Source organism: Salmo trutta, chromosome 4 (genome assembly GCF_901001165.1).
Source record: "Salmo trutta chromosome 4, fSalTru1.1, whole genome shotgun sequence".
NCBI lineage: Eukaryota > Metazoa > Chordata > Actinopteri > Salmoniformes > Salmonidae > Salmo > Salmo trutta.
This window is the reverse complement of record NC_042960.1, coordinates 531,253-557,887: the sequence shown is the minus strand read 5'-3', so window position 1 is coordinate 557,887 and position 26,635 is coordinate 531,253. Positions and strand designations below refer to the sequence as shown.

At 38.7% G+C, this 26,635-nt stretch overlaps 1 protein-coding gene across 3 annotated transcripts in view; it reads right to left on the bottom strand.

The window, feature by feature from the left end:
• Positions 1-25,436, bottom strand: part of LOC115191642 (uncharacterized) — a 31,404-nt gene extending 5,968 nt beyond the window's left edge. For 2 of the 3 annotated variants that reach the window (XM_029749442.1, XM_029749443.1), the window contains exons 1-8: positions 25,376-25,436; positions 16,527-16,637; positions 8,587-8,890; positions 7,681-7,723; positions 1,508-1,777; positions 492-575; positions 331-414; positions 72-214 (exon numbers count right to left, since the gene is read on the bottom strand). In XM_029749442.1, the coding sequence (XP_029605302.1) occupies positions 72-214; positions 331-414; positions 492-575; positions 1,508-1,777; positions 7,681-7,723; positions 8,587-8,890; positions 16,527-16,576 (978 nt within the window). In that variant the 5' untranslated portion in view covers positions 16,577-16,637; positions 25,376-25,436. Of the gene's footprint in view, positions 1-68; positions 215-330; positions 415-491; positions 576-1,507; positions 1,778-7,680; positions 7,724-8,586; positions 8,891-16,526; positions 16,638-25,375 lie in introns of all 3 variants that reach the window. The other variant, XM_029749440.1, reaches the window with a different exon arrangement.
• Positions 25,437-26,635: the final 1,199 nt, after the last annotated feature.

The window sequence follows — 26,635 nt, the reverse complement described above, 5'->3', positions numbered from 1 at the left end:
GAAGTAGAGAATAACAATCATAATAACAATGAAAAGTAGTATTATAGTATTACTAATGTATTATCGATTACCTGTTCTTCTCTGCTGTTTATAATAACATCGTCTGCACCCATTGCTCTGCACTCCTTCTGACCACCCCTGCCTGTTTCCATCGTGGAGGAGACATAATAACAGCTGGTGCCAAACTTCCACCATCCGTCCAGACAGGGTTTCTCTGAAATAAACACAACAGAACAGCAGGCATTTAAAAGTCTACAAACATATTACATCTCTTCTAAGTATGAAATAAAATTGTAATTCTAAATTAGGAAAATTAAAGACTGCACTCACCATAGAACCTAAGTCTGGTCTGTAACTGGTCTCTCTCAGTGGTCCTGGTATTTAGACTATTCTGCAACTGGTCAATCTCTGCATCTGTAAAAGGGAAAAGTCAATTAAAACGTGTAACAGTCTAAACATTGACTACCATTATTTTCTTTTTTTTCACTTACAGTATTCCAACAGGCCTGGAATCACAGCCAGTAGAACACACACTGCAGCAACTCTGGAGGGTCTCTTCCACCACTGAAAATGTACTGAATCACAAGTTATTAAAGTAAGATAATTGGTCATGTGTTAATGTGTTTTACTGTATCATCAGTGTTTTATTTGAGCTGGATCCTGCGGGAACAGGATCCGGCACCTCTCAGTTTTGGACTGATGGATTCCAGAACCTATTTGGTCGGATCCGCTACTTCTCATGGCATGAAAAATAATTGTCACTGTTTGCAATGTAAAAATTTGAATTAAAGCGCTCAAAGTTAATTTGAGTTTCCTCAATATTAACGGAGGGCACTGTAGGTAGGGGTAAGGTAGAGGCAGGTAGCCTCAATATTAACAGAGGGTACTGTAGGTAGGGGTAAGGTAGAGGCAGGTAGCCTCAATATTAACAGAAGGTACTGTAGGTAGCGGTAAGGGCTACAGGTTAACTCCAAAAATATACAATAGAAGGAATAATAGTCAAAGTAAAAAAGGCAAATCCGCTTGATATGGGAAAAAAAACAAGCTAAAAAAAAGGATTCACACAACAGAAGTTGGATTTGTCAAGTAACAAATATTAGGGGTATCTGCTGTATTCATTTGGCAACGGTGGTGCGCCGCTGCTAAATTGTCGCCGGCACACCATTTTTTAAAATATAAAATAAAAGAATACTGTGATTATAAATTCTCTCCACTCTCCAATAACAAGTGTTTTACACTGTAGTACTGATAGCAAGCAGAAGCAGATCAACTCCTTGTGATAATGACTCACACTAATAGGAAACAAGCAAACATTTAGAAACCATAACTTTTAATGATTTCAGCACCAAACTCCATTATGAGGTCTGGGGAATTCACCATATATTTCTCATCAGGGAAGATACTGCTGACACATCTATTATAATTAGTTCATAGTTATTTCGATAACTAGTTCAAGTTTAATCAAATTTGACACTAGACATAATACTTAAGCTGGGTACTTCGTTACCTGTGTTGAGGGTTGTTGACACAGGTTGACTTTGCTTTCCATTTTCCAGCACAGTGCAGACAGTGACAGAGTACTGAGTACCACGTTGCAGGTCAGAGAGAGTGATGCTGTGTGAAGATGTGGTAGTGATGTGTCGTTCTGTCCCTGGACAGTGGTAGGAGATCTGGTAATGATGTTGGGTTTGGTCCAATCCTGGTGGCTGGCTCCAGCTAACAGCAGCTGATGTGGTGTCCACTGAGTCAACAGTCAGCTGGTCTGGAGCAGGAAGTACTAAGGGAAAATACATTATTGTTAGTGTTACAGTTTATTAACTCCAGATATACACTGAGTGTACAAAACATTAAGGATACCTGCTCTTTCTATGATAGACTTTCTATAACGGACCAGGTGAATCCAGATGAAAGCTATGATCCCTTATTGATGTCACTTGTTAAATCTACTTCAATCAGTGTAGATGAAGGGGAGGAAACAAGTTAAAGAAATATTTTTAAGCCTTGAGACAATTGAGACATGGATTTTAGATGTGTGCCATTCAGAGTGCCTTTAAACAGGGTATGGTATGTGCCAGGAGTATACATTTGGGTCAATAACTGCAAAGGTGCTAGGTTTTTCACACTCAACAGTTTCCTGTGTGTATCAAGAATGGTCCACCACTCAAAGGACATCCAGCCAACTTGACACAACTGTGGGAAGCACTTGAGTCACATTGGGCCAGAATCCCTGTGGAACACTTTCGACAACTAGTAGAGTCCATGCCCTGATGGATTGAGGCTGTTCTGGGGGCAAAATGTTTTGTACACTCAAATGTAAGTCAATGAGTGGCTAGGGGGCAGTATTTTCACGGCCGGATGAAAAACGTACCCAATTTAAACAGGTTACTACTCTGGCCCAGAAAATATAATATGCATATTATTAGTATATTTGGATAGAAAACACTCTGAAGTTTCTAAAACTGTTTGAATGGTGTCTCTAAGTATAACAGAACTCATATGGCAGGCAAAAACCTGAGAAAAAATACAAGCAGGAAATAAGAAATTTGTGGCTGTACTATTTTCAAGTCATTGGCAATAAAACACACAGTGACAAAGGATTCATTTTGCACTTCCTATGGCTTCCACTAGATGTCAACGATCTTTATAAAGTTGTTTGAAGCGTCTATGATGAACAGAGACCGGATGAGAAGGAAGGGAAGTTGATGTCCCTGGGATGTCGTCACTTCATTATTTCGCACACATGCGCGTTCATGTGAGGCGAGACCTTTTTCAAAACGTCTTTCAAGACACAGGAGAGGTCCAGTTGAAATATTACTGATGTTTCACGTTAAAAATGGCCCAAAAGATTGATGCTAAACAACGTTTGACATGTTTGAACAAACGTAAATAGATTTTTTTTTTGACTTTTCATCGTGACTTTTCCCTCCCGCGCCCTACATTTTGAGTAGCCTACCGAACGCGCTAACAACACGGAACAACATGGGAGTTATTTGGACATAAATTATGAACTTCATCGAAAAAAACAACATTTGTTGTGGACCTGAGATTCCTGGAAGTGCCTTCTGATGAAGATTATTAAAGGTAGGGGAATATTGCTAATGTAATTCATGTTTTAGATGATTCCAAGATGGCAGCTATCTGTATTGCGTAATGTATTTTTCTGACCAGAGTACTCAGATTATTGCAAAGTATGCTTTCCCAGTAAAGTTATTTTGAAATCTGTCAATGCGGTTGCATTGAGATGTTAATCTATAATTCTTTGAATAACAGTTTAATAATTTAACCACGTTTTATAATGATTATTTTTTGTAAATTCACTGGCAGTTTTGGGGGAGACACATTTTCTCAACGACACGCGCCGATGTAAAATGCTGTTTTTGGATATAAATATGAACTTGATAGAACAAAAATGCATGTATTGTCTAACATAATGTCCTAGGAGTGTCATCTGATGAAGATTGTCAAAGGTTAGTGGATAATTTTTGCTGGTTTTCTGCTTTTGGTGACGCCTGTCCTTGAATTGAAAATGGATGTGTGTACTTTTTGGGCTATGTACTCGCCTAACATAATCTAACTTTATGCTTTCGCCGTAAAGCCTCTTTGAAATCGGACAATGTGGTTCGATTAAGGAGATGTTTATCTTTTAAATGGTGTAAAATAGTTGATTGTTTGAGAAATTATTAGATTTTTGATGTTTTGAATTTCCCGCCATGCTAGCAATCCAGTCAGTGGGATTAGGTTAGCCTCTATCCCCAAGAGGTTTTAACAGATGTCCCACTTAACATTTTTAAAAAATGATATCTTAAAAATGTAAAAAAAAGAAATTCCTCAAGCTTTCGATAAAGAGATATATAACTTTCTCTCAGATAATGTCTGAACTATGCCTCTTTCAGCCTCCCAAAAAGGCCAAAATCTTTTGATTTGGCTGCTAGGTGTTGCACCAAGACTGCCATAGTGTTTTAAGATGTTCTACCTAGGGCTGTGGAGGTCATGACATTTAGTTAGCTGGTTATTGTCATGCAATAGACTGCCGGTTTCACGGTAATTGACAGTGAATTAACATACCATTAAACTTCAATGAAATGCTGAATATCAAATAGCCTCCTGTCCTTTTTAATAGCTGGACAATGACACACATTTCAGTAAATAAACGGCTGTTTCAAATAAACGCCTGGTCTAAATGAATTGTTTACGAGGTTACCATGAATTACCATGAATTGTTTAGGTTTAATGTTTGATTTGTTACATTTAATAAATCAGTAATGACTCAAAAAAATTATGTCAATCATCCATTTTTATAGCCAGTAAGAAACTGCTAGTCATTGCTAACAGCTGACAACTGCTAACTGGCAAGCACAAAAACTGTGAACAACTTTGGGAGTACAGACCACAAGAAATTGGCTGATCGCCCTCTAGTGGCGCAAGTAAGAACTGCCCGAAAATGCACAGTCAAAGAGGAAAATATTTATTCAGTCAAGGAAGTTATTTTTTACATTTGAAATAGAGGCATACTAATACAAAATAAATGTGACGGGTAAATGATAACACATTAGTATATTTATTAAAATTCTGGAAGTGAATGCTGGAATTAAACAATTAACTATGCAAATGATCAAAAGTTGTGTGCATTAAGGAAATAGACGGCTGGCTAAAATAGAAGCCTGTCTCTAAAAATTGCCTGTTGTGTCCAGTGATTTATGCAAATAAATGCCTGGGATGTGATGCAAAGCTTTGCAATATCTATATTTAACAAAAGTCTAAATCATTTAATATCCTGTTGAGGCCAGGGGGCAGGATCTTATCCCGGTATTGGGATTCATTGTCATGTGACCATGGCGGGGAATTCAAAACTGCAAGAGTAATCATTTCAAATAATCAAATAATCAACTATTTTCCTCCATTTGAAAGATATATCTCCTAAATCTAACCACGCTGTCCGATTTTCAGAGGCTTTACGGAGAATGCATAAAGTTAGGTTATGTGAGGAGAGTACATTGACAATAGCTGCGTGTAATGTTTAGCCAATTCAAAGAAGGGCATCAACAGACAGAAAACTAGCTAGAATTATGCACTTACCTTTGACAATCTGCATCAGATGACACTCATAGGACATTATGTTAGACAATACATGCATTTTTAGTTCCATCAAGTTCATATTTATATCCAAAAACAGCATTTACAGTCGCGGTGAAATTCAGAATTTTTTTCGGCTCGAATGCTCCCAGTGAATCCAGCATTACAAATCACGGAATTACTATTCGAAAACATTGGTAAATTATAATATTGTCATTCAAAGAATAATATATTATCATCTCGTAATTGCTACCGAATGGCCAGATCTCAAAATAACTTTACTGGGAAATCACATTTTGCTATAAACTGGGTACTATGCTAACAACATAAGCTAAGCTATAAGCTAAGCTAAACCGTTAGCATTAGCATCATCTAATATCGATAATAACATTCTAAATATCCCCTTACCTTTGATTATCTCCATCAGAAGGCGCTGCCAGCGATCCCAGGTCCAGAACAAATGTGGTTTCTTTTGACAAAGTTCATAATTTATGTCCAAATAGTTAGCGTTCAGTAGGCTCCCACAAAATGAGGTGGGCAGTGTAAAGTCACGCCGAAAAGCTAAAAAAAACCTAGTAAATAATCTATTTATGTTTGTTCAAACATGTCAAACGTTGTTTAGCATTAATCTTTTGGTCCATTTTTAACGTGAAACATCAGTAAACATCAGTAATATTTTCACACAACCTATCAAGTGTCTAGAATAAACGATTATGACAAAGACACTCTTCTCAGATTCATGCGCAGGCGCAAAAAATGAAGTGATGACGTGTCAACTTGTAAGCTTTCTAATTCGGTCTGTATTCATGACAGATGCTTCAAACAACTTTCTAAAGATCGTTGACATCTAGTGGAAGCCTTAGGAGTTGCGAACTGAATCCTTTCTCACTGTGGTATCTGTAAAACAATGACACTAAATAGTACAGTCACAAAATTCTCATTTTTTTAATCTATTTTTCACAGGTTTTTGCCTGCAATATGAGTTTTGTTATACTTACAGACACCATTCAAACTGTTTTAGAAAATTCAGAGTGTTTTCTATCCGAATGTGTTAATAATATGCATATCCTAGCTTCTGAGTTGGTGTAGGAGGCAGTTAAAAATGGGCACATATTTTTTTCAAAATTCTCAATACTGCCCCCGTGGCCCGTAGAGGATATACACCATCACAAAACAATGATTTATGTCAGGCAGGACTAAAGAAACATTATGATAAGAAGAAAATGTATTTCAGAAGAACAGAAGACTTGGCCTACTGTATGTTATCTGGCTATGCGCCATGCCTTAGGCTGTTCATTTAGCAGACAAGATATGCTTAAGTCCCTTGCTATTATTTCATATTATATAATTTTATAGTAAGAAGAATATAATTAAACTTAGCTGAATAAAATATAAATTATATTTTTCAGAATCCAGAGCCAGTGCGCATATGAAGTGCCTATGTTGAGTGTAAAAGTGATCATTTGAAACAGGTCCTATATGCTAGATTTAAAGTTATTTGGCAACTTTAGTTTTGAATTATAGAAACCTTAGAATGTCTTAGAAATCAAAACATATATGGGCTGCATGATAGGACTATAGGGACAGAGTGCAAGCAAAAATGCTTCAGGCTGCACACACTGTTCTCTCATCAAGTGATCATATTTTTACCCACCAGACTATTCTTAATTTAATCTTGTCTTTACTATACTGAACAAAAATATAAACGCAACATGTAATGGGTTGGTCCCATGTTTCATGAGCTGAAATAAAATATCCTAGAAATGTTCCTTTCGCACAAAAAGCTAACTTCTCTCAAATGTGTTTACATCCCTGTCAGTGACTATTTCTCCTTTGCAAAGAAAATCCATCCACCTGACAGGTGTGGCATTAAACAGCATGATCATTTCACAGGTGCTGGGGACAATAAAAGGCCACTATAAAATGTGCAGTTTTGTCACAACACATTGCCACAGATGACTCAAATTTTGAGGGATTGTGCAATTAGCATACTGACTGCAGGAAAGTCCACCAGAGATGTTGCCAAATAATTGAATGTTCATATTTCTACCATAAGCCACCTCCAACATAATTTTAGAGAATTTGGCAGTACTTCCAACCGGCCTCACAATCACAGACCGCGTGCAACCACAGTAGCCCAGGACCTCCACATCCGGCTTCTTCACCTGCGGGATCGTCTGAGACCAGCCACCCAGACAGCTGATGAAACTGAGGAGCATTTCTGTCTGTAATAAAGCCCTTTTGTGGGGAAAAACTCATTCTGATTGGCTAGGCCTGGCTCCCCAGTGGGTGGGCCTGGCTCCCAAGTGGGTGGGCCTATGCCCTCTCAGGCATAGGCCCACCCCTGCCCAGTCTTGTGAAATCCATAGATTAGGGCCTAATGAATTTATTTCAATTGACAGATTTCCTTATATGAACTTTAACTCAGTAAAATTATTTACATTTTTGCGTTTATATTTTTGTTCAGTATAATACGGCAAATCTGTTTCGATTTCAGTAGCTGTGTGTGGGTAAAATCACAGGGGAACGTCTTACATTGAGATTTAAATTGAGATTTAAATTAAATGATATTGTTTGTGTCAGTTTATTCTGTGTTTCCATACCTACCATCATCTGAGGCCAGCATTGCGTGCTGGTCGCCATCACAACTCTTAAAGTGTGAGAACAAAATAAGAATGAGTCATTTCTTTGAAAACATAGAAATTGTTATTTTGCTAAATGTACAATAGATATTCTAAAGTCAAGATACATCAACTGCTTTTGACATACAGGTAACTGCCAAAATAAAGGGTACACTTGAGTAAATGAGTGATAAAGTATATTGAAAGCAGTTGCTTCCACACAGGTGTGGCTCCTGAGTTAATTAAGCCATTAAAACATCCCATCATGCTTTGGGTCATGTATAAAATTGTCCAGTTGGCAACCATGGCTAGAAGAGATCTACGTGACTTTGAAAGAGGGCTCCAAAGGAGCATAAGGGCTTTAAAGGGTGTGTGTCTGTTGCCAGATCTCAAACCAATGGAACACTTATAGGAGACTCTAGAGCTGCGCCTGAGGCAGCGTTTTACACCACAATCAACGAAAGACAAAATGACGGAATTTCTCATGGAATAATGGGGTCGCATCCCTCCAATAGAGTTCCAGACAATTGTAGAATCTATTTAAAGGTGTATTGAAGCTGTTCTGGCTCATGTTGGCCCAACTCCTTGTTAAGATACTTTATGTTGGCAGATACCTGTATATTCCTTCACAGCGTTCCCACTAATACAGGCACTGAAGTTCTCCTGAATGTTTTGCAACGGTGAAGGAGACGTGCAGTGTGCCAGGAAACAAACACAACTGCACGTTTCATTGCATTCTAAAAACAATACAATGTTCGGATAAAACACAGACGGTGCCGTCACACATTGCAACAATACTTCTGCTGATACTGTACCTGACCTAACTTTTCAGCACATCAGAACTGTACTGTACAACCCTGAGTAATGAAACAATATGAACCCCAGTAGCTACCTGTCTCCCTGCTTTCTTTATCTCATGGAGGATGGTATCATGTCCTTTGTGGTTTGTCTCTGCACACTGACTGCAGATCAGCATCTGGTCTGTCCTGCAGAACACCTCCAGAGGACTGTAGTCATGTTGACAGAGTTTCTCCTCCAGGTCTCCAGTCACCTCCACCAGGGTGTGTCTCTGTAGTTTAGGTACTGTGTAGTGCTTCCTGACGTGGGTCTCACAGTAGGACACACTGCAGGTCAGACAGAACTTCACAGCTTGGACCTCAGAGCAGATATCACAGTCCACCTCTCCTGGTCGAATTCTGTTATGTTGATGATAAACAACAATAACACACAAAAAGTTATTAAATAAATACTTATCTTGTTGGATTAACTGACCGTTCTATTTTCAATTCCATTGGAGTATATTCATCATGATCCTTGAAACGAAACGGAATTGTTCCAACTCACTTAACAATTTCAGTCTGGTCATCCCTTCATTGAACCCGGTAACCATAGTTTTATTTTTTTATCTTAAAAAAGGTCAACCGGTCAGGCAGATGTGTAATGAGCAGCCATAGAGTTTGATAAAGGTCCTACACATTTGCAATGAGCAGCCTTAGAGTTAGATAGAGGACTCTAGAGCAGTGAGTATATCACTTTGAGTCAAAATGAAAGCCAAGATCTACCACTCAGATTATTATTATTATGATTTGTTCTTAAACATGACCTAAAAAACAGAAGCCTATGCAATATGGACCTCTTAAAAACAGTTATATAGTAATGAGGTTTGTGCAGTAGGCTATAGGTGTAATACATGATAAGTGCATATTGGCTAAGCTTGAATTGCCCTGCCAATGTTGATCTTCTGAGAACATTTTGTAATTATATTTAAAAACTTTAGATATGATCTCAGTGGTAAATATATAGCTTAGTTGGTGACCACTGGGGTTAAAAAATCACTAGCAAAGTAATGCATTGGCTAATGTTGTGTCTTTGTCGTTAAAGGGATAATTTTAATGGTTTACTGGACTGATGGTGCATGAATCTGATGGTCAGTGGAGGGTGGCAGAGAGACAGAGAGAGTGGCGGAGAGGCTGCCTTTCACTGCCCCTCTCCACTCTTTCTCCCTCCACTGAGACTGAACAAAAAGGGAACACCGTCTTGCTATACTCGAGTTGCACCGTGGTCTGCATTATTTCTGCTTCAAAACAGGAACACTTTGCCATCCCCCGGCGCACAGGGCAGCTGAATCAAGTGCACCTATCGCCAAATATTGCAAAACAAATAAAACAATTGGAACGCAAGCTTAAGAATTTGTTTTGTTCCCAGAAATGTTTGGCAATCGACCAGGAATGCCTTGGAGATCGACCAGTCGGTTTGGTGACCACTGCTCTAGATGGATATTGTCATTGAGGGCTTCCACCATTTTAAATTAGTAAACTGGGTGTGACTTCCTATGGCAGTGTTTTGCAAACTCTGTCCAGGGGACCCCAAGGGGTGCACATTTAGTTTTGTTCCTTGCGCTACACAGCTGATTCAATTAATCAACTCATCATTAAAAGGATAATCCACCCCAGAAATAAAAATCGTGAAACTCCTGTCAATTTGTTGAAAGCCTATGTTCTATTAGTGTGTAAAATAAAAACATTCCCCATGATTTAACTTCTTAGTAGTCCGTCTGTGAAAATCAGGAAATTGTGTAGGAAAGTGTCATAGCTAAATAATTCTCATCACTGGACATGGTGGTTAACACACTATCACATTTCATAACGCTTTTAAAACAAATACCTGCACTACAGATCGCAAAATCAGCCAATAGATGGTATGGGCATACTAGTCTAGAACACATGCATCCATCTATATCCTCATGACAAAGTACAGAATATCATTCTCTTAGATGTGCTCAATCTAAACAGTGTATCAAATTATTCAACTCAGTTTCTCCTTCAAGTAACATGTCGCAATGCGCCCTGTGTGTCTGTGGGAAAGCCCTCTCTCGCTCTGGAAGTCTTGGCTTCCACTAATGCGATACAGCATGCTCTGGGCAGAGACCCCGTTTATAGCTCAGTGACAGAGACCAACTGCAAGTGTAGTTTATAATGCAGAATGTTTAGGCGATATTTTAGATAGCTAGCTACTTCACATGCCAATATTGACTTTGGTATTATTGCATCTAGCTACGTTTTATTTTTTGCATATTAGTGTTATGGTTAAAAACTGTTAATCATAGGAATTAGTGGTTTAGGGTGGATTATCCCTGTAAGCATTGATTATTTATATCGGCTGTGTAGTGCTAGGGCAAAAAACTAAACGTGCATGCCTTGGGGTCCCCAGGACTGAGTTTGGGCAACACTGTCCTATGGGTAAAGGAAGGATGACATTATCCGTTTTTCTCATGGATCAAAATACAGCATAGTTATGGGCATGGCCAATGATGCGCTTGCAATATTTGAGGCAAAATGTAGTCGTTTTAAAGCACATTTCCTGCAATTCTACACATTTTACGATAGCTTGTGCTATGAGTGATCAAACATTATAAGAAAATCAATGGGGGTCCTATACTGTACATTGACACAAATACAAATACTCCATTGAAACAAATACTTCATACAGTTGAAGTCTGAAGTTTACATACACCTTAGCCAAATACATTTAAACTCAGTTTTTCACAATTCCTCCCTGTCTTAGTTCAGTTAGGATCATCACTTTATTTTAAGAATGTGAAATGTCAGAATAATAGTAGAGAATGATTTATTTCAGCTTTTATTTCTTTCATCACATTCTCAGTGGGTCAGAAGTTTACATACACTCAATTAGTATTTGGTAACATTGCCTTTAAATTGTTTCACTTGGGTCAAACCTTTCGGGTAGCCTTCAACAAGCTTCCCACAATAAATTGGGTGAATTTTGGCCCATTCCTCCTGACAGAGCTGGTGTAACTGAGTCAGGTTTGTAGGCCTCCTTGCTGGCACATGCTTTTTCAGTTCTGTCCACAAATTTTCTATGGGATTGAGGTCAGGGCTTTATGATGGCCACTCCAATACCTTGACTTTGTTGTCCTTAAGCCATTTTGCCACAACTTTGGAAGTATGCTTGGGGTCATTGTCCATTTGGAAGACCCATTTGAGACCAAGCTTTAACTTCCTGACTGATGTCTTGAGATGTTGCTTCAATATATCCACATCATTTTCCTCCACATGATGCCATCTATTTTGTGAAGTGCACCAGTCCCTCCTGCAGCAAAGCACCCCCACAACATGATACTGCCACCCCGTTCTTCACGGTTGAGGTAGTGTTCTTTGGCTTGCAAGCCTCCCCCTTTTTCCTCCAAATATAACGATGGTCATTATGGTCAAACAGTTTTATTTTTGTTTCATCAGACCTGAGGACATTTCTCCAAAAAGTATGATCTTTGTCCCCATGTGCAGTTCAAACCGTAGTCTGGCTTTTTATGGCGGGTTTGGAGCAGTGGCTTCTTCCTTGCTGAGCGGCTTGCTGAGGTTATGTCGATATCGGACTCGTTTTACTAGTTTGCACTTTTCGCACCAAAGTATGTTCATCTCTAGGAGACGGAACGCGTCTCCTTCCTGAGCGGTATGACGGCTAATTGGTCCCATGGTGTTTATACTTGCATACTATTGTTTGTACAGATGAACGTGGTACCTTTTTCTGAGGTCTTGGCTGATTTCTTTTGATTTTCCCATAATGTCAAGCAAAGAGGCACTGAGTTTGAAGGTAGGCCTTGAAATACATCCACAGGTACACCTCCAATTGACTCAAATTATGTCAATTAGCCTATCAGAAGCTTCTAAAGCCATGACATCATTTTCTGGAATTTTCCAAGCTGTTTAAAGGCACAGTCAACTTAATGTATGTAAACTTCTGACCCACTGGAATTGTGATAGAGTGAATTATAAGTGAAATAATCTGTCTGTAAACAATTTTTTGAAAAATTACTTGTGTCATGCACAAAGTAGATGTCCTAACCGACTTGCCAAAACTATAGTTTGTTAACAAGAAATTTGTGGAGTGGTTGAAAAACGAGTTTTAATGACTCCAACCTAAGTGTATGTAAACTTCCGACTTCAACTGTATGTATGTATCTATGTACAGTTGAAGTTGGAAGTTTACGTACACTTAGGTTGGAGTCATTAAAACTCGTTTTTCAACCAGTTCAGTTCACTTCAGAGGGTTAACATTATGATGGAAGTTAGAGGTACATATTAATTATTTACTGGTAAAAATGCCCTAACTAGTATGTGACTAAAATGACTGTGGCTAAAACTAGACTAATATTGTCCAGAGTTTTAGTCGACTGAAAATAATGAAAAAAATTATGAAAGGATGAAATGACAAAAATGTGACTAAGACTAAAATGTATTTTAAGACTAAAACTAAGACTAAATATAAAATAACTGTAAAAATGAGCACTGGTTGGGGCACATGAGGGAGACTTCTCATTGATGGGATAATGCTTGAATCGTAAACTAGTCCCTCATCGCTAACAACTCGCTCGGATGTCTGTTGTCACACTGGCTGATGTCAGAGGGTGACTTCCATAGCGGCCAGGGGAACAATAAACCCGATCAACTTCGGGACACACTCATTACTGTAAAAATGTTATAACGAGCATCAAATTCTAATTGATAAATACCCTCTGTCGTTTTACAAGATATACATTTCAGTAACAGTTAAACATTTTATTTGCGAGGTATTTCATTACGTGTCACACCTTGAAATCAGACCGAACAAATGCACATCATTAGGCACCCCTATCCATAACTTGTTATGAAATTGCGCAAACTCCAACCATATCGCAGTACGTCACAGGCTGACTACACCGCTCGCGTCGCGTGCGCGAGCATTGCAAAATAAATTTAAAATGTAAAAATCTATATTATTCAATTATTGCACCCACACTGCTCGCGCGCACGCCAACGAGCATCTGCGTTGCCAAGGCTAAAATAGAAGTCAGTTCTATTTGTGACGGGGATCGCACTGCAAGTCCTGCCTCTCCCATCTCCTCATTGGTTTATAGAAGCAGGTACCCACGTGCCATCTCCTTATTGGTTATATCTATGTGGGTGACTGAAAGACGAACGAGGACAGTGGCGGTAATGCACCAAATTTATGAAAGTTGCCAATCGCAATATAAAGTCAAGAGAACAAAAAGCCTGGAAGGAGGAGAGATGACTAGAAACGATTCGGTTGACCGTTTTATGTGTGGATTAATTGGCGGAGTAGAGGACCTTGTGCATTCAGGTAAAATAACAACTCAATGTTTATATCCCAGGACAAATTAACTAGCAACAGCAAGCTAGCTAAATAGGACAAATTAGCTAGCAAGTGCAAGCTAGCTAAATTGCCATAAATGTTTAATGCTGGTGCTCTGCCTCTGTGTCATTGAGCAGCTGAATGAACTGACGATGGTTAAGCCTCCTTGCCCGTTTAAAGTTGTACAACCACTTTGACAACTTTTTCCAGCTTTAAAACACTTTCACACAGGGCTTCCTGATGAATAATACAGTGAAGAAAAATAAATTCCTCCGAGTTAGTGCTTTCTTCTTTTACATTGTCTTGTAATCTTTTTAGTAGGCCAATGTTTTTACCGGTTAGATTTGGTGATCCATCTGTTGTTTCGTTTGCTCCACGGTAGATTCATTTTTTCCAAGCAGGCAGACACCCTGTTAGCATGCTTGCTCTAAAAATGACGATTGCGATTATATTCCTTAAAAGCGGCAACACTTGCTTATGTCCAATATTAGTTTAAAAAAAAGTCTTTTGCTGTCCATTCTTCTACAATCAGAGATCATTTTGCTCATTTTCGCAGCACTCATTTTTCACGTCAAAAGTCGTCAAGCAATGAAGTGGCTTTGATGACTGAGCGCATTCTGAATCTGACTGTAGGTCCAAATACAGAGTGCGCTGCCAGGCTACAGCGCCATCTATTGGAGGTTGTTTGTACATCATGGAATTAGTAATTTTAGGCCAAAAATCATTAACTAAAACATAATAATATTTAATACATTTAATAAATGTCTTGCGGGCCAGATTGAAGTGCCTGGGCTGTGCTTTGCTCCCCTTGACATAGAGTATCAAATAGTACAAAGTGGGTGCAATTCATACCGAAAACATCCCACAACTATGTACAGTGAGGGAAAAAAGTATTTGATCCCCTGCTGATTTTGTACGTTTGCCCACTGACAAAGAAATGATTAGTCTATACTCTTAATGGTAGGTTTATTTGAACAGTGAGAGACAGAATAACAACCAAAAAATCCAGAAAAACGCATGTCAAAAATGTTATAAAATGATTTGCATTTTAATGAGGGAAATAAGTATTTGACCCCTCTGCAAAACATGACTTAGTACTTGGTGGCAAAACCCTTGTTGGCAATCACAGAGGTCAGACATTTCTTGTAGTTGGCCACCAGGTTTGCACACATCTCAGGAGGGATTTTGTCCCACTTCTCTTTGCAGATCTTCACCAAGTCATTAAGGTTTCGAGGCTGACGTTTGGCAACTCGAACCTTCAGCTCCCTCCACAGATTTTCTATGGGATTAAGGTCTGGAGACTGGCTAGGCCACTCCAGGACCTTAATGTGCTTCTTCTTGAGCCACTCCTTTGTTGCCTTGGCCGTGTGTTTTGGGTCATTGTCATGCTTGAATACCCATCCACGACCCATTTTCAATGCCCTGGCTGAGGGAAGGAGGTTCTCACCCAAGATTTGACGGTACATGGCCCCGTCCATCGTCCCTTTGATGCGGCGAAGTTGTCCTGTCCCCTTAGCAGAAAAACACCCCCCAAAAATAATGTTTCCACCTCCATGTTTGACGGTGGGGATGGTGTTCTTGGGGTCATAGGCAGCATTCCTCCTCCTCCAAACACGGCGAGTTGAGTTGATGCCAAAGAGCTCCATTTTGGTCTCATCTGACCACAACACTTTCACCCAGTTGTCCTCTGAATCAGTCAGATGTTCATTGGCAAACTTCAGACGAGCATGTATATGTGCTTTCTTGAGCAGGGGGACCTTGCGGGCGCTGCAGGATTTCAGTCCTTCACGGCGTAGTGTGTTACCAATTGTTTTCTTGGTGACTATGGTCCCAGCTGCCTTGAGATCATTGACAAGATCCTCCGGTGTAGTTCTGGGCTGATTCCTCACCGTTCTCATGATCATTGCAACTCCACGAGGTGAGATCTTGCATGGAGCCCCAGGCTGAGGGAGATTGACAGTTCTTTTGTGTTTCTTCCATTTGCGAATAATCACACCAACTGTTTTCACCTTCTCACCAAGCTGCTTGGCGATGGTCTTGTAGCCCATTCCAGCCTTGTGTAGGTCTACAATCTTGTCCCTGACATCCTTGGAGAGCTCTTTGGTCTTGGCCATGGTGGAGAGTTTGGAATCTGATTGATTGCTTCTGTGGACAGGTGTCTTTTATACAGGTAACAAGCTGAGATTAGGAGCACTCCCTTTAATAAGAGTGTGCTCCTAATCTCAGCTCGTTACCTGTATAAAAGACAAATCTTTCTGATTGAGAGGGGGTCAAATACTAATTTCCCTCATTAAAATGCAAATCAATTTATAACATTTTTGGATTCAGGATTTTTTTGTTGTTATTCTGTCTCTCACTGTTCAAATAAACCTACCATTAAAATTATAGACTGATCATTTCTTTGTCAGTGGGCAAACGTACAAAATCAGCAGGGGATCAAATACTTTTTTCCCTCACTGTATTTGATGTACATTTCAAGCACTTAAGGAAAAATGTATTGCTTTTGTTTTTAAGTATACTAAATGAATTGTATTTTCAGGACTTCATTTTGGCAAGTAAAACAAGACAATGAGGAAGTAACTGACTCCAGTAAAGTCAATAAGTGGCTTGTGTGGTCCATAAATAAATAACACTTTACATAAATATGGAATAAGAATGCGTAAATATAATGTATTATCTTACTTCTCTTCTGGAGTTGATTTCCCCTCCTCGTAAAAGGGAGGGGTATCCATTGGCTGGTCACTCTTTATTGTCAGACAGCTGGGAGTTGTGTCTGTTCTCTCCAGATGGACCCTGTAAGTAATTTACATTTAACTATCGAGTCATTTAGCAGACACTCTTATCCAGAGCGACTTACAGTTAGTACATTCATCTTAAGTTAGTAATGAAATATAATGAAGGGTGGGAATAGCAAACATACATCAATGAATTCATGCTTCCATCAAATAAGACAACATAAATTCAATTACATCTATTTTCTACTATATTCCCAACCATAAGTCTGTGACATTTTCAAGTAGGATCCCTGAGATGACTAATAAAATAAGTTATGGACATTCAATTTCAGCTATCTATATAAGCTGTCTGTAGTTTCCTGGTCATATTGGAACTCCTTGCTATATGTCGCTCTGATTGTCTTCATCTAATAACATATTTTAATATTTGAAATAAAAGCTCCAAAACCTATAGAATGATACATATAGTCAGCTTACTCCAATATATTTATGTTGTTCAAGGCTCCAACTCCCATGACTCCATTCGGCAAAACCACTCCCACCATCACTGACTAAGTTGCAGCTTCAGTAGCCACTTCGCCCTTCTTCAAAATGAGTTCCAATAGGCCTACAGTGTTGTTGGATGGTTGCTTGGACAGTTGCTAAGGCTGTATTTGGCTGTTATTGTTGAAACCACTTAATTTCAGATGCAGCAGGATTAGCTACTTAGCTAGCTAGCATTAATGTTACCACCAACAATTCTTGCTTCATCATTAGAGACTAGGATTCAGTAATGATTTTCCTGTAAATTTCATAATACATTTTGTTTTCTAACAGCCCTACATGTCTTTTGGAATGTTGTTTAAGACAGTCGCTAAGATTAAACTCGGCTTGGAAACGTTGTTGTATCTGTTATATTGCCATGCTTTGATTGTTCTCTCTCTTTCAAGTCCCAGCAGTGTTATTGTTATCAGATTTATTTGGCGTAGACTACGGCCAGATAGTAGCCTGTGAGAGTTCTGGGTTAATTCGAGAACTGTTGTGGACTTTCTGTCATTTATGATCTATCGAGGTCATTACATTATGTTCAACAGTATATTGAACATTTTGCCAAATTATTATACATATATATTTTTTAAATATTCATGGTTATATTTGTCAATATTCATCAATTATCTGAATTGGTGACTCTGTTCTCTCTCGGCTGACTACACCTCCTAAGTCAAATTTAAAAAGTATATATACATATTTTTTTACAATTCATAAAACAGGAATTAAAAAGAATGCAATTTCATTAACATTTCATCCTTTCTAACAACAGTAACAACAATGTTTCCTTGTTTAAATCTCATCTGGCAGCTTGTTGGAAGTCTGTTGCCATGGCTAGCAGACTTTTGATTTATTTTTTTTGAAAATGTAACCAAAATATACATAACTTAAGTGTTTCATTAGATATGCAATGTGGAAAAATTTTACAAAATAATATTTATTTGGTGCTTCTTCACAGTTGGCTGTCTTCTTCAACGGACTAGAGTGAGTGAGATAGAGCAAGAGAAGGAGATGAGGCCTCACAATCCTGAAGAGGACTGGTCTAGTCCAATATCAATCTGTAAATAAGAAGAGTAAATACTAGATATTGACTAAACCTTATAGACTCAAAAACACTGCTTCCATGCTCTGGGAGTTTATACTGGTGTTTTGTAGCATAAACCACTTAGTGATAAATGCATTGGTAAAAACACAATACACTGTAACCTCCATCTTCATGTTGTATTATCTTGTGACAATAAGAATGTAGGTCGAGTGTCTGATATCATTTGTTGAACTTTACCCAAAACCATTGTGGGGATACTGTACATAGATACATTGTTGTTCACTAACTCAGTAGTTACACTATTGCATGAATAAAACATTGTATGGAATACTGAGTGCAACAGTATAATGAAACATGGACTAAAATAAATTATCACTATTAGGCTACACTACAGTAGTTATCACTATAATGACAACATGGACTAAAATACATTTTCACTAGTAGGATACACTACAGTAGTTATCAGTATAATGAAAACATGGACTAACATGAATGTTCACTAGTAGGATACACTACAGTAGTTATCAGTATAATGACAACATGGACTGGACTCACAGTAATGTTCACTAGTAGGATACACTACAGTAGTTATCAGTATAATGACAACATGGACTGTAATTATCACTAGTAGGCTACACTACACCAGACACCATTAGAACTCCATTACCAATAACAGTGGAGGTTAGCATGTCTTGGGGGTATGATCTTTGACCCTCTCTAACTTACTCAATCATCCTTATTCACGATTCATTCAGGATGATCAGTAATCATGGTAAAATCCACGTTAATGTAGACGTGCTTAGAAACATATTATATTCTTATTTGCAATAAAAGTTACTCCAAAATAACACAATGCATTATTTACCATTAAGTTTGTAGAGTCATAAGCTTGATGTAGTCATTGCGTGCAGGAATATGAGACCAAATACTAAATCTTGACTACTTTATTTATAAGAATCTTTAGGGGTGTCAATCATTTTGACCACTACTTTTTTTTTTTTTTTTAATAACCAAATATTTTTCTCTGAGCAATTGTATTAGTATAGATTCATTACTTTTTGGTAATCTTGCAAATCTTTATCAATGGTGTCAATAATTTCGGACCCCACTGATTTGGCATATCTGAGACATATCTGAGACACAATAGAATAAATGTACTTGTTACATAATGGAAATGAATCCTCTAACATGCATACATGTAACAGTAGTCCTCAATAAAATACAACTCAATTGTATGAGATGATGACTAGGGTGTACTCCTCTTACAAAACTACAAAAAACATTCATGTTCATAGACTGTAGAATACACCACTCTGCCATTTTAGGCCATATTTATCTAATGGAGAACTGTGATTCATTAACCTAGACTAGTAATTCATTAACACCTGACCCAAGTCGAGAGAAAGATGGCGTTCCAGAGCGTCTTTTTCTGCAGTTGTTCTACGAACGTTATCAGGGCCTGTATTCATAAAACGCCTCAGAGTGCTGATCTAGGATCAGTTATGAAATGACAGGGTGGGACCTGACCCTAGATTAGCACTCCTACTCTTAGATGCTTTATGAAGGCCCAGATCTCGCAATGCCTGGAGAAGTATTTAACACTTTAGGAAACCCGGTTCTGTGACATATCAATCTTATGAGACTCACAGATCATCTGCAAAAAAGATGATCTGGATGACATGGTGTTTCTTTGTCCTGGGGTATCAAACGTGGTAAAATAACAGTTGCTTAGTACTTATTTAAACATTTGTGATGGCCCGTCCCAACCGGGGCTGATGTTGAAAAATCCTAAATGTTTTTTGTTTTTTTACAGATTACAAAAATTCAGATTCAGAACTCCAAAACGGTATGTCATACACTGTGATGGGAAAGTTATGCTGCTTTAAAAGTTGATAAATCCTACTTAGGAGACTAGAAAGATTTGGTTGAGTACTAGAAAGCTCTTTGTTGACGCCCATTCAGCATCATTCACATTGTCTTAACCTATAGACCCCCCCATCTCTTTAAGAATTCACATGGAAACACATTACCAACCATCAGCATGGCCAACACCACCATTATCATATAAACACATTGCCAACCATCAGCATGGCCAACCCCACCATTATCATATAAACACATTGCCAACCATCAGCATGGTCAACCCCTCCATTATCATATAAACACATTGCCAACCGTCAGCATGGTCAACCCCTCCATTATCATGTAAACACATTGCCAACTGTCAGCATGGTCAACCCCTCCATTATCATATAAACACATTGCCAACCGTCAGCATGGTCAACCCCTCCATTATCATGTAAACACATTGCCAACCGTCAGCATGGTCAACCCCTCCATTATCATGTAAACACATTGCCAACCGTCAGCATGGTCAACCCCTCCATTATCATGTAAACACATTGCCAACCGTCAGCATGGTCAACCCCTCCATTATCATGTAAATACATTGCCAACCGTCAGCATGGTCAACCCCTCCATTATCATGTAAACACATTGCCAACCGTCAGCATGGAAAACCCCTCCATTATCTCAGCCAATCATGGCTAGCCAGGAATAATCCTTTCTTTCTCCCTCTATAGCTCTGATTTCTCCTTGGCTAAACTAGACTCATAATTGTAACATTTGTATTCATTTTTAGGGATCCTATACAAGTTTATAATTAATGCACATGAAAGATCACATGTTCAAGAATGCATTTCTTTCAGGAACAAGCGTCATCCACTCCCCGTTTAGCTGACGTGTTCAACTGAACAATTATCTCATGTGGGTGTAAGGGATGTCAAGCTGATTAGCGAGTACCACTTCCTCGTGATTCGACTCATACTAATTCACACACATGACAACCTGTAACACGGGTCATATAAAGGGGACCAAGGCGCAGCATGTAGGGTGCTCATACTTTACTTTAATGAAAACACTTAAACAAAAACAACAAAACGACAGCCAACAGTTCCGTCAGGTATACTAACAAAACAGAAAACAACTACCCACCCCAACACAGGAAAAACAGGCTGCCTAAGTATGGCTTCCAATCAGAGACAACGATAGACAGCTGCCTCTGATTGGAAACCATACCTGGCCAAAACATAGAAAAAAACATAGAATGCCCACCCACCTATCACACCCTGACCTAACTAAACAGAGAAAACACAGCTCTCCTAGGTCAGAGCGTGACACCACCCTCACTAGTCTTGCCACGGAAAAGCTACAGTAACTATTAGGGGGTGTGAGTGGGGACAATTTAGGCTGAGTAGTGAGTTTCACACATTCCCATGTGATACATGGGCATCAGTGGAAGAAGGGGAGGACCATCCTCAGTGAATTTAATAAACATTTTAATTGTAAGGCATTTAAAAAGTTATCCTCTATAGATAAAACTTTACTAAATATAATCACGTCACCAAATAATTTATTAACTTCTTAAGGTGAAGGGGCAGTATTTGGAAGTTTGGATGAATGAGGTGCCCAAGTAAACTGCCTGTTACTCAGGCCCAGAAGCTAGGATATGCATATAATTGATAGTATTGGATAGAAAACACTCTAAAGTTTCCAAAACTGTTAAAATAATGTCTGTGAGTATAACAGAACTGATATAGCAGGCAAAAACCCGAGGAGAATCCATCCAATTTTCTTTTGGGGGGGGGGTGACACCATTTATAATGCCTGTCTATGCGGAAATCAATGGAATACCTCCCAGATTGCTGTTCCTAGGGCTTCCAGTTGATGTCAATAATCTTTAGAAAGAGTTTCAGGCTTGTTTTTTGAAAAATTTGCTAGAATTTGTAGTTTTTCTAAGTGGCTCCCATTTTGGCTGTAGTGTTGTGGTGTGCGTCGGTGAGGGTGTGCACTTCATTATTTATCTCCGGTAATGAACATACTATTCTGTCTTAAATTGTATCGCTTATTTACATATTAGGGTACCTGAGGATTGATTAGAAACATTGTTTGACTTGTTTGGATTAAGTTTATTGGTAACTTTCGGGATTCATTTTGCATTTTGAACGAGGGAAACCAGTGGATTACTGAGTCAAGCGCCAACTAAACTGACTTATTTGGGATATAAAGAAGGACTTTATCGAACAAAAGGACCATTTGTTATGTAGCTGGGACCCTTGGGATTGCAACCAGAGGAAGATCTTCAAAGGTAAGTGATTAATTTTATCGCTATTTCTGACTTTCGTGACGCCTCTGCTTGGTTGGAAAATGTATGTAATGCTTTTGTATGCGGTGCGCTGTCCTCAGATAATCGCATGGTGTGCTTTTGCCGTAAAGCCTTTTTGAAATCTGACAAATCGGCTGGATTAACAAGAAGTTAAGCTTTTAAACGATGTAAGACACTTGTATTTTCATGAATGTTTAATGTTACGAATTTTGTATTTTGAATTTCGCGCTCTGCAATTTCACCGGATGTTGGCCAGGTGGGACGCTACCATCACATCTAGCACCAAAACACACTGTTTTGCAAATAAGGTCTACAGTAGCCTCAGCAGCACTCTGTAGGGTAATACCATGGTGTAGCCAGAGGAGAGCTAGCTTCCGTCCTCCTCTGGGTACATTGACCTCAATACAAAACCTAGGAGGCTCATGGTTCTTACCCCCTTCCGTAGGCTTACAGAGTAATTATGACAACTTCAGTAGGACGTCCTCCAACCTATCAGAGCTCTTGCAGCATGAACATGAAATGTTGTCCACCCAATCAAAGGATCAGAGAATTAATATAGTACTGAAAGCATAACCTACAGCTAGCTAGCACTACAGTGTATAAAATGTGGTGAGTAGTTGACTCAAAGAGAGAGAAAGACAATAGTTGAACAGTTTAACAAATTCATTTCTTCCTAAATTAACGAGAAGTAAGAGAGAAATAGAGAGCAAGATTTTCATTTTTTCCCAGTTTCACTTACTTAGCCAGCAAATGCAGCTAGCTAGTTTAGCCTACTGAAACACCTTGCTCAAACAGAGGGATGCTATGTTAGCTAGCTGGCTATGACTTTCCAATACAACACTCAAACTCTTCCAAGTCAAGGTAAGCTTTTGGTATTACTAATTTATTACCACCGGGGCCCGCTGGTGTAACTGCTTACTGACTGTAACTTACACTGTCATCCAATATTCTGTAATAGAAATAAGACCATGTGTCACGTCCTGACCATAGTAAGATGTTATTTTCTATGGTAGAGTAGGTCAGGGCAGGGCATGACAGGGGGTGTTTGTGTTTTTCTATATCTATGTTTAGCTCTAGTTTTCTATTTCTATGTTGTTTTTTGGGATGATCTCCAATTAGAGGCATCTGGTCCTCGTTGTCTCTAATTGGAGATCATACTTATGTAGTTTTTTTTTCCACCTGTGTTGTGGGCAGTAATTTTCTGTTTAGTTATCTGTTTCCTGACAGAACTGTTGGCCGTTCGTTTGTTATTTTTTTAGTGTTCTGAGTTTAATAAATATTCATCATGATTAATCAACACGCTGCACTTTGGTCCGCTCTCTACGACAGCCGTTACACCATGCTCATGAACAAAAAAAACCATCCTCCCTTATCTTAACTGCCACTGATGGGCATAGTACAAATATAAGCCACGGCCTAATGTTAATTATAAAACCCTTTTCGTGAACTTGAATGTGCACAATTACCATGACAATGTCCTGCTGCATTTCAAGTTCCCTGGAACAAATGTAGGTTATTACACAGTTTATACCATGTCATCTAGATCACCCTAGAGATAACAAGGTCTAAGAACGAGTCAGCACAGCATCAGTCTGTAAATATATAACAGACACTCCTATTACTGACAGTATGCAGAGAGTACCTGATAGTGCCTGACAATATAATCATAAAGCCATCTGAACTCAAATACACTGTCACGGCTGTTCGAATGATCGGACCAAAAAGCAGCGTCGGTTTCGTTCCACATATTTATTGGACAGTGAAACTTAATGCGATACAAAAATAAACTGAAGGAACAAAACAACAAACCGTGACGCAGGAGGAACAAACGCACTCACAAAATATAATCACCCACAAAACACAAGTGGGACAAACATCAACTTAAATATGGCCTCCAATTAGAGACAACGACAACCGGCATCCTCTAATTGGAGGTCATGCCAAACAAAAACCAACCTACAAATACAAAAATAGAAACTAAACATAGAAATACAAAAACGGACAAACACCCCCTGTCACGCCCTGACCTACTCTACCATAGAAAATAACAACTTACTATGGTCAGGACATGACATACACTTGTTTGGAGGTTATAACTTGTCCTTTATGATTCTTATTAGATAAAGCAATGATATGTCAAAAGTATTTTAACATATTAACAAATATTATATTATTTCTAAATATAAGGTTCTATCATCAACAGTTTGAAATGACTGTCATAAACAGACTCAAGTCATACGTTGTCATAGTTTTGATGGACTGAAATACATTTGGTAAAAATGAAATGATGACCAACAATATAATAATTAACATAGAAAATTCATCTTCCTTGAGAATGTTCAAGTTGAATTGTCTACATGCACCGTATATTTGAACATTTAACAATCTTTGACATTTTCTCTGGCACTGTTTTGACCGTAGACTGAGGGTCACTTTCAATGCCACGTTATTACGGTAACTGTTTGATCAACAACAGTAAATCGTTTCCTAATTACAGAAAACATATAGTACAAACAATAAACAAGATAACTTCATGAAAGCTATTTTAATGTTTTAGTGGTACATGTGTACACATTCAGGCACAAACAACCCCATTACTGACATTACAAAGAGAGTACAGCACATGATACATCATGCTACACCACATAAAGCCAGAAAGTCACTATCTTTGACTGAGTACGTTTTTGGGGGAAATACTGAATAATGATCAACAACCAAATCACTACCAGATGAGAAACTCAACCTTCAGTAAATATTCCCTATATCAATATATTCCATTTCTTTACCATTCTCTCTAACACCATTTTGATGAGTGACTGAGGGTCACTTTCAATGACAGTCAATCAAAGTTATACCAACTACTGATCATCAACAATAGAGCATATCTTAATCACAAAACACATCCAGTAACACATTATTAATAAAATAAAAAATGTCAACTTTTTTTATTTCAGCCTGTGCTTTATTCCAACAGATTAGACACTGGAAAAGAGATAGATGGCTCAAAACAACATATAGTTAATGAATGTTAATGTCATATGATTAATCAGATACATACCTGGAAAAAGCCCAGGTGCTCAGCCAGACTGAATCACTTGCTGTTCAGAGACTAGTTGGGCTTTCCATGCATTGTTATTTTTTAACTTTATGGGCCGTAAAGAGAGCTATTAAAACTGTCTACAGTATGACATGTTTTCCAGACTTTGAACCACCGTTAAGTTACATTAGGTCCTCACTCATTGTGAATGTGTGTGTCTCACCTAATTGTATGTGAGAACTAAGTAATGTGTCTGTACAGTGGAGGGTGCAAGCGTATTTGAAGATTGTGTGTCCGTTGTTTATTTGTTAGTAAGAGGTATGCACTATGCAAGCAGTGGGTTCTGTCACACTATACAGACAGTGGGATCTGTCACACTATACAGACAGTGGGTTCTGTCACACTATACAGGCAGTGGGTTCTGTCACACTATACAGACAGTGGGATCTGACACACTATACAGACAGTGGGTTCTGTCACACTATACAGGCAGTGGGTTCTGTCACACTATACAGACAGTGGGTTCTGTCACACTATACAGACAGTGGGTTCTGTCACACTATACAGGCAGTGGGTTCTGTCACACTATACAGACAGTGGGTTCTGTCACACTATACAGACAGTGGGTTCTGTCACACTATACAGGCAGTGGGTTCTGTCACACTATACAGACAGTGGATTCTGTCACACTATACAGACAGTGGGTTCTGTCACACTATACAGACAGTGGGTTCTGTCACACTATACAGACAGTGGGTTCTGTCACACTATACAGGCAGTGGGTTCTGTCACACTATACAGACAGTGGGTTCTGTCACACTATACAGACAGTGGGTTCTGTCACACTATACAGACAGTGGGTTCTGTCACACTATACAGACAGTGGGTTCTGTCACACTATACAGACAGTGGGATCTGTCACACTATACAGGCAGTGGGATCTGTCACACTATACAGGCAGTAGGTTCTGTCACACTATACAGACAGTGGGTTCTGTCACACTATACAGACAGTGGGTTCTGTCACACTATACAGACAGTGGGTTCTGTCACACTTTGCAGGCAGTCAGTTCTGTCACAGACACATCTCTACTTTGTGGACAATATATAATGTGTCATTGACATTTACATTACATTTACATTTACATTTTAGTCATTTTAGCAGACGCTCTTATCCAGAGCGACTTACAGTGGTGAATGCATACATTTTCATACATTTCATGCATTTGTTTTTTGAAGTGGCCTTGACCTTGGATTGGATATTTAAAGGACAGTAAAGAAG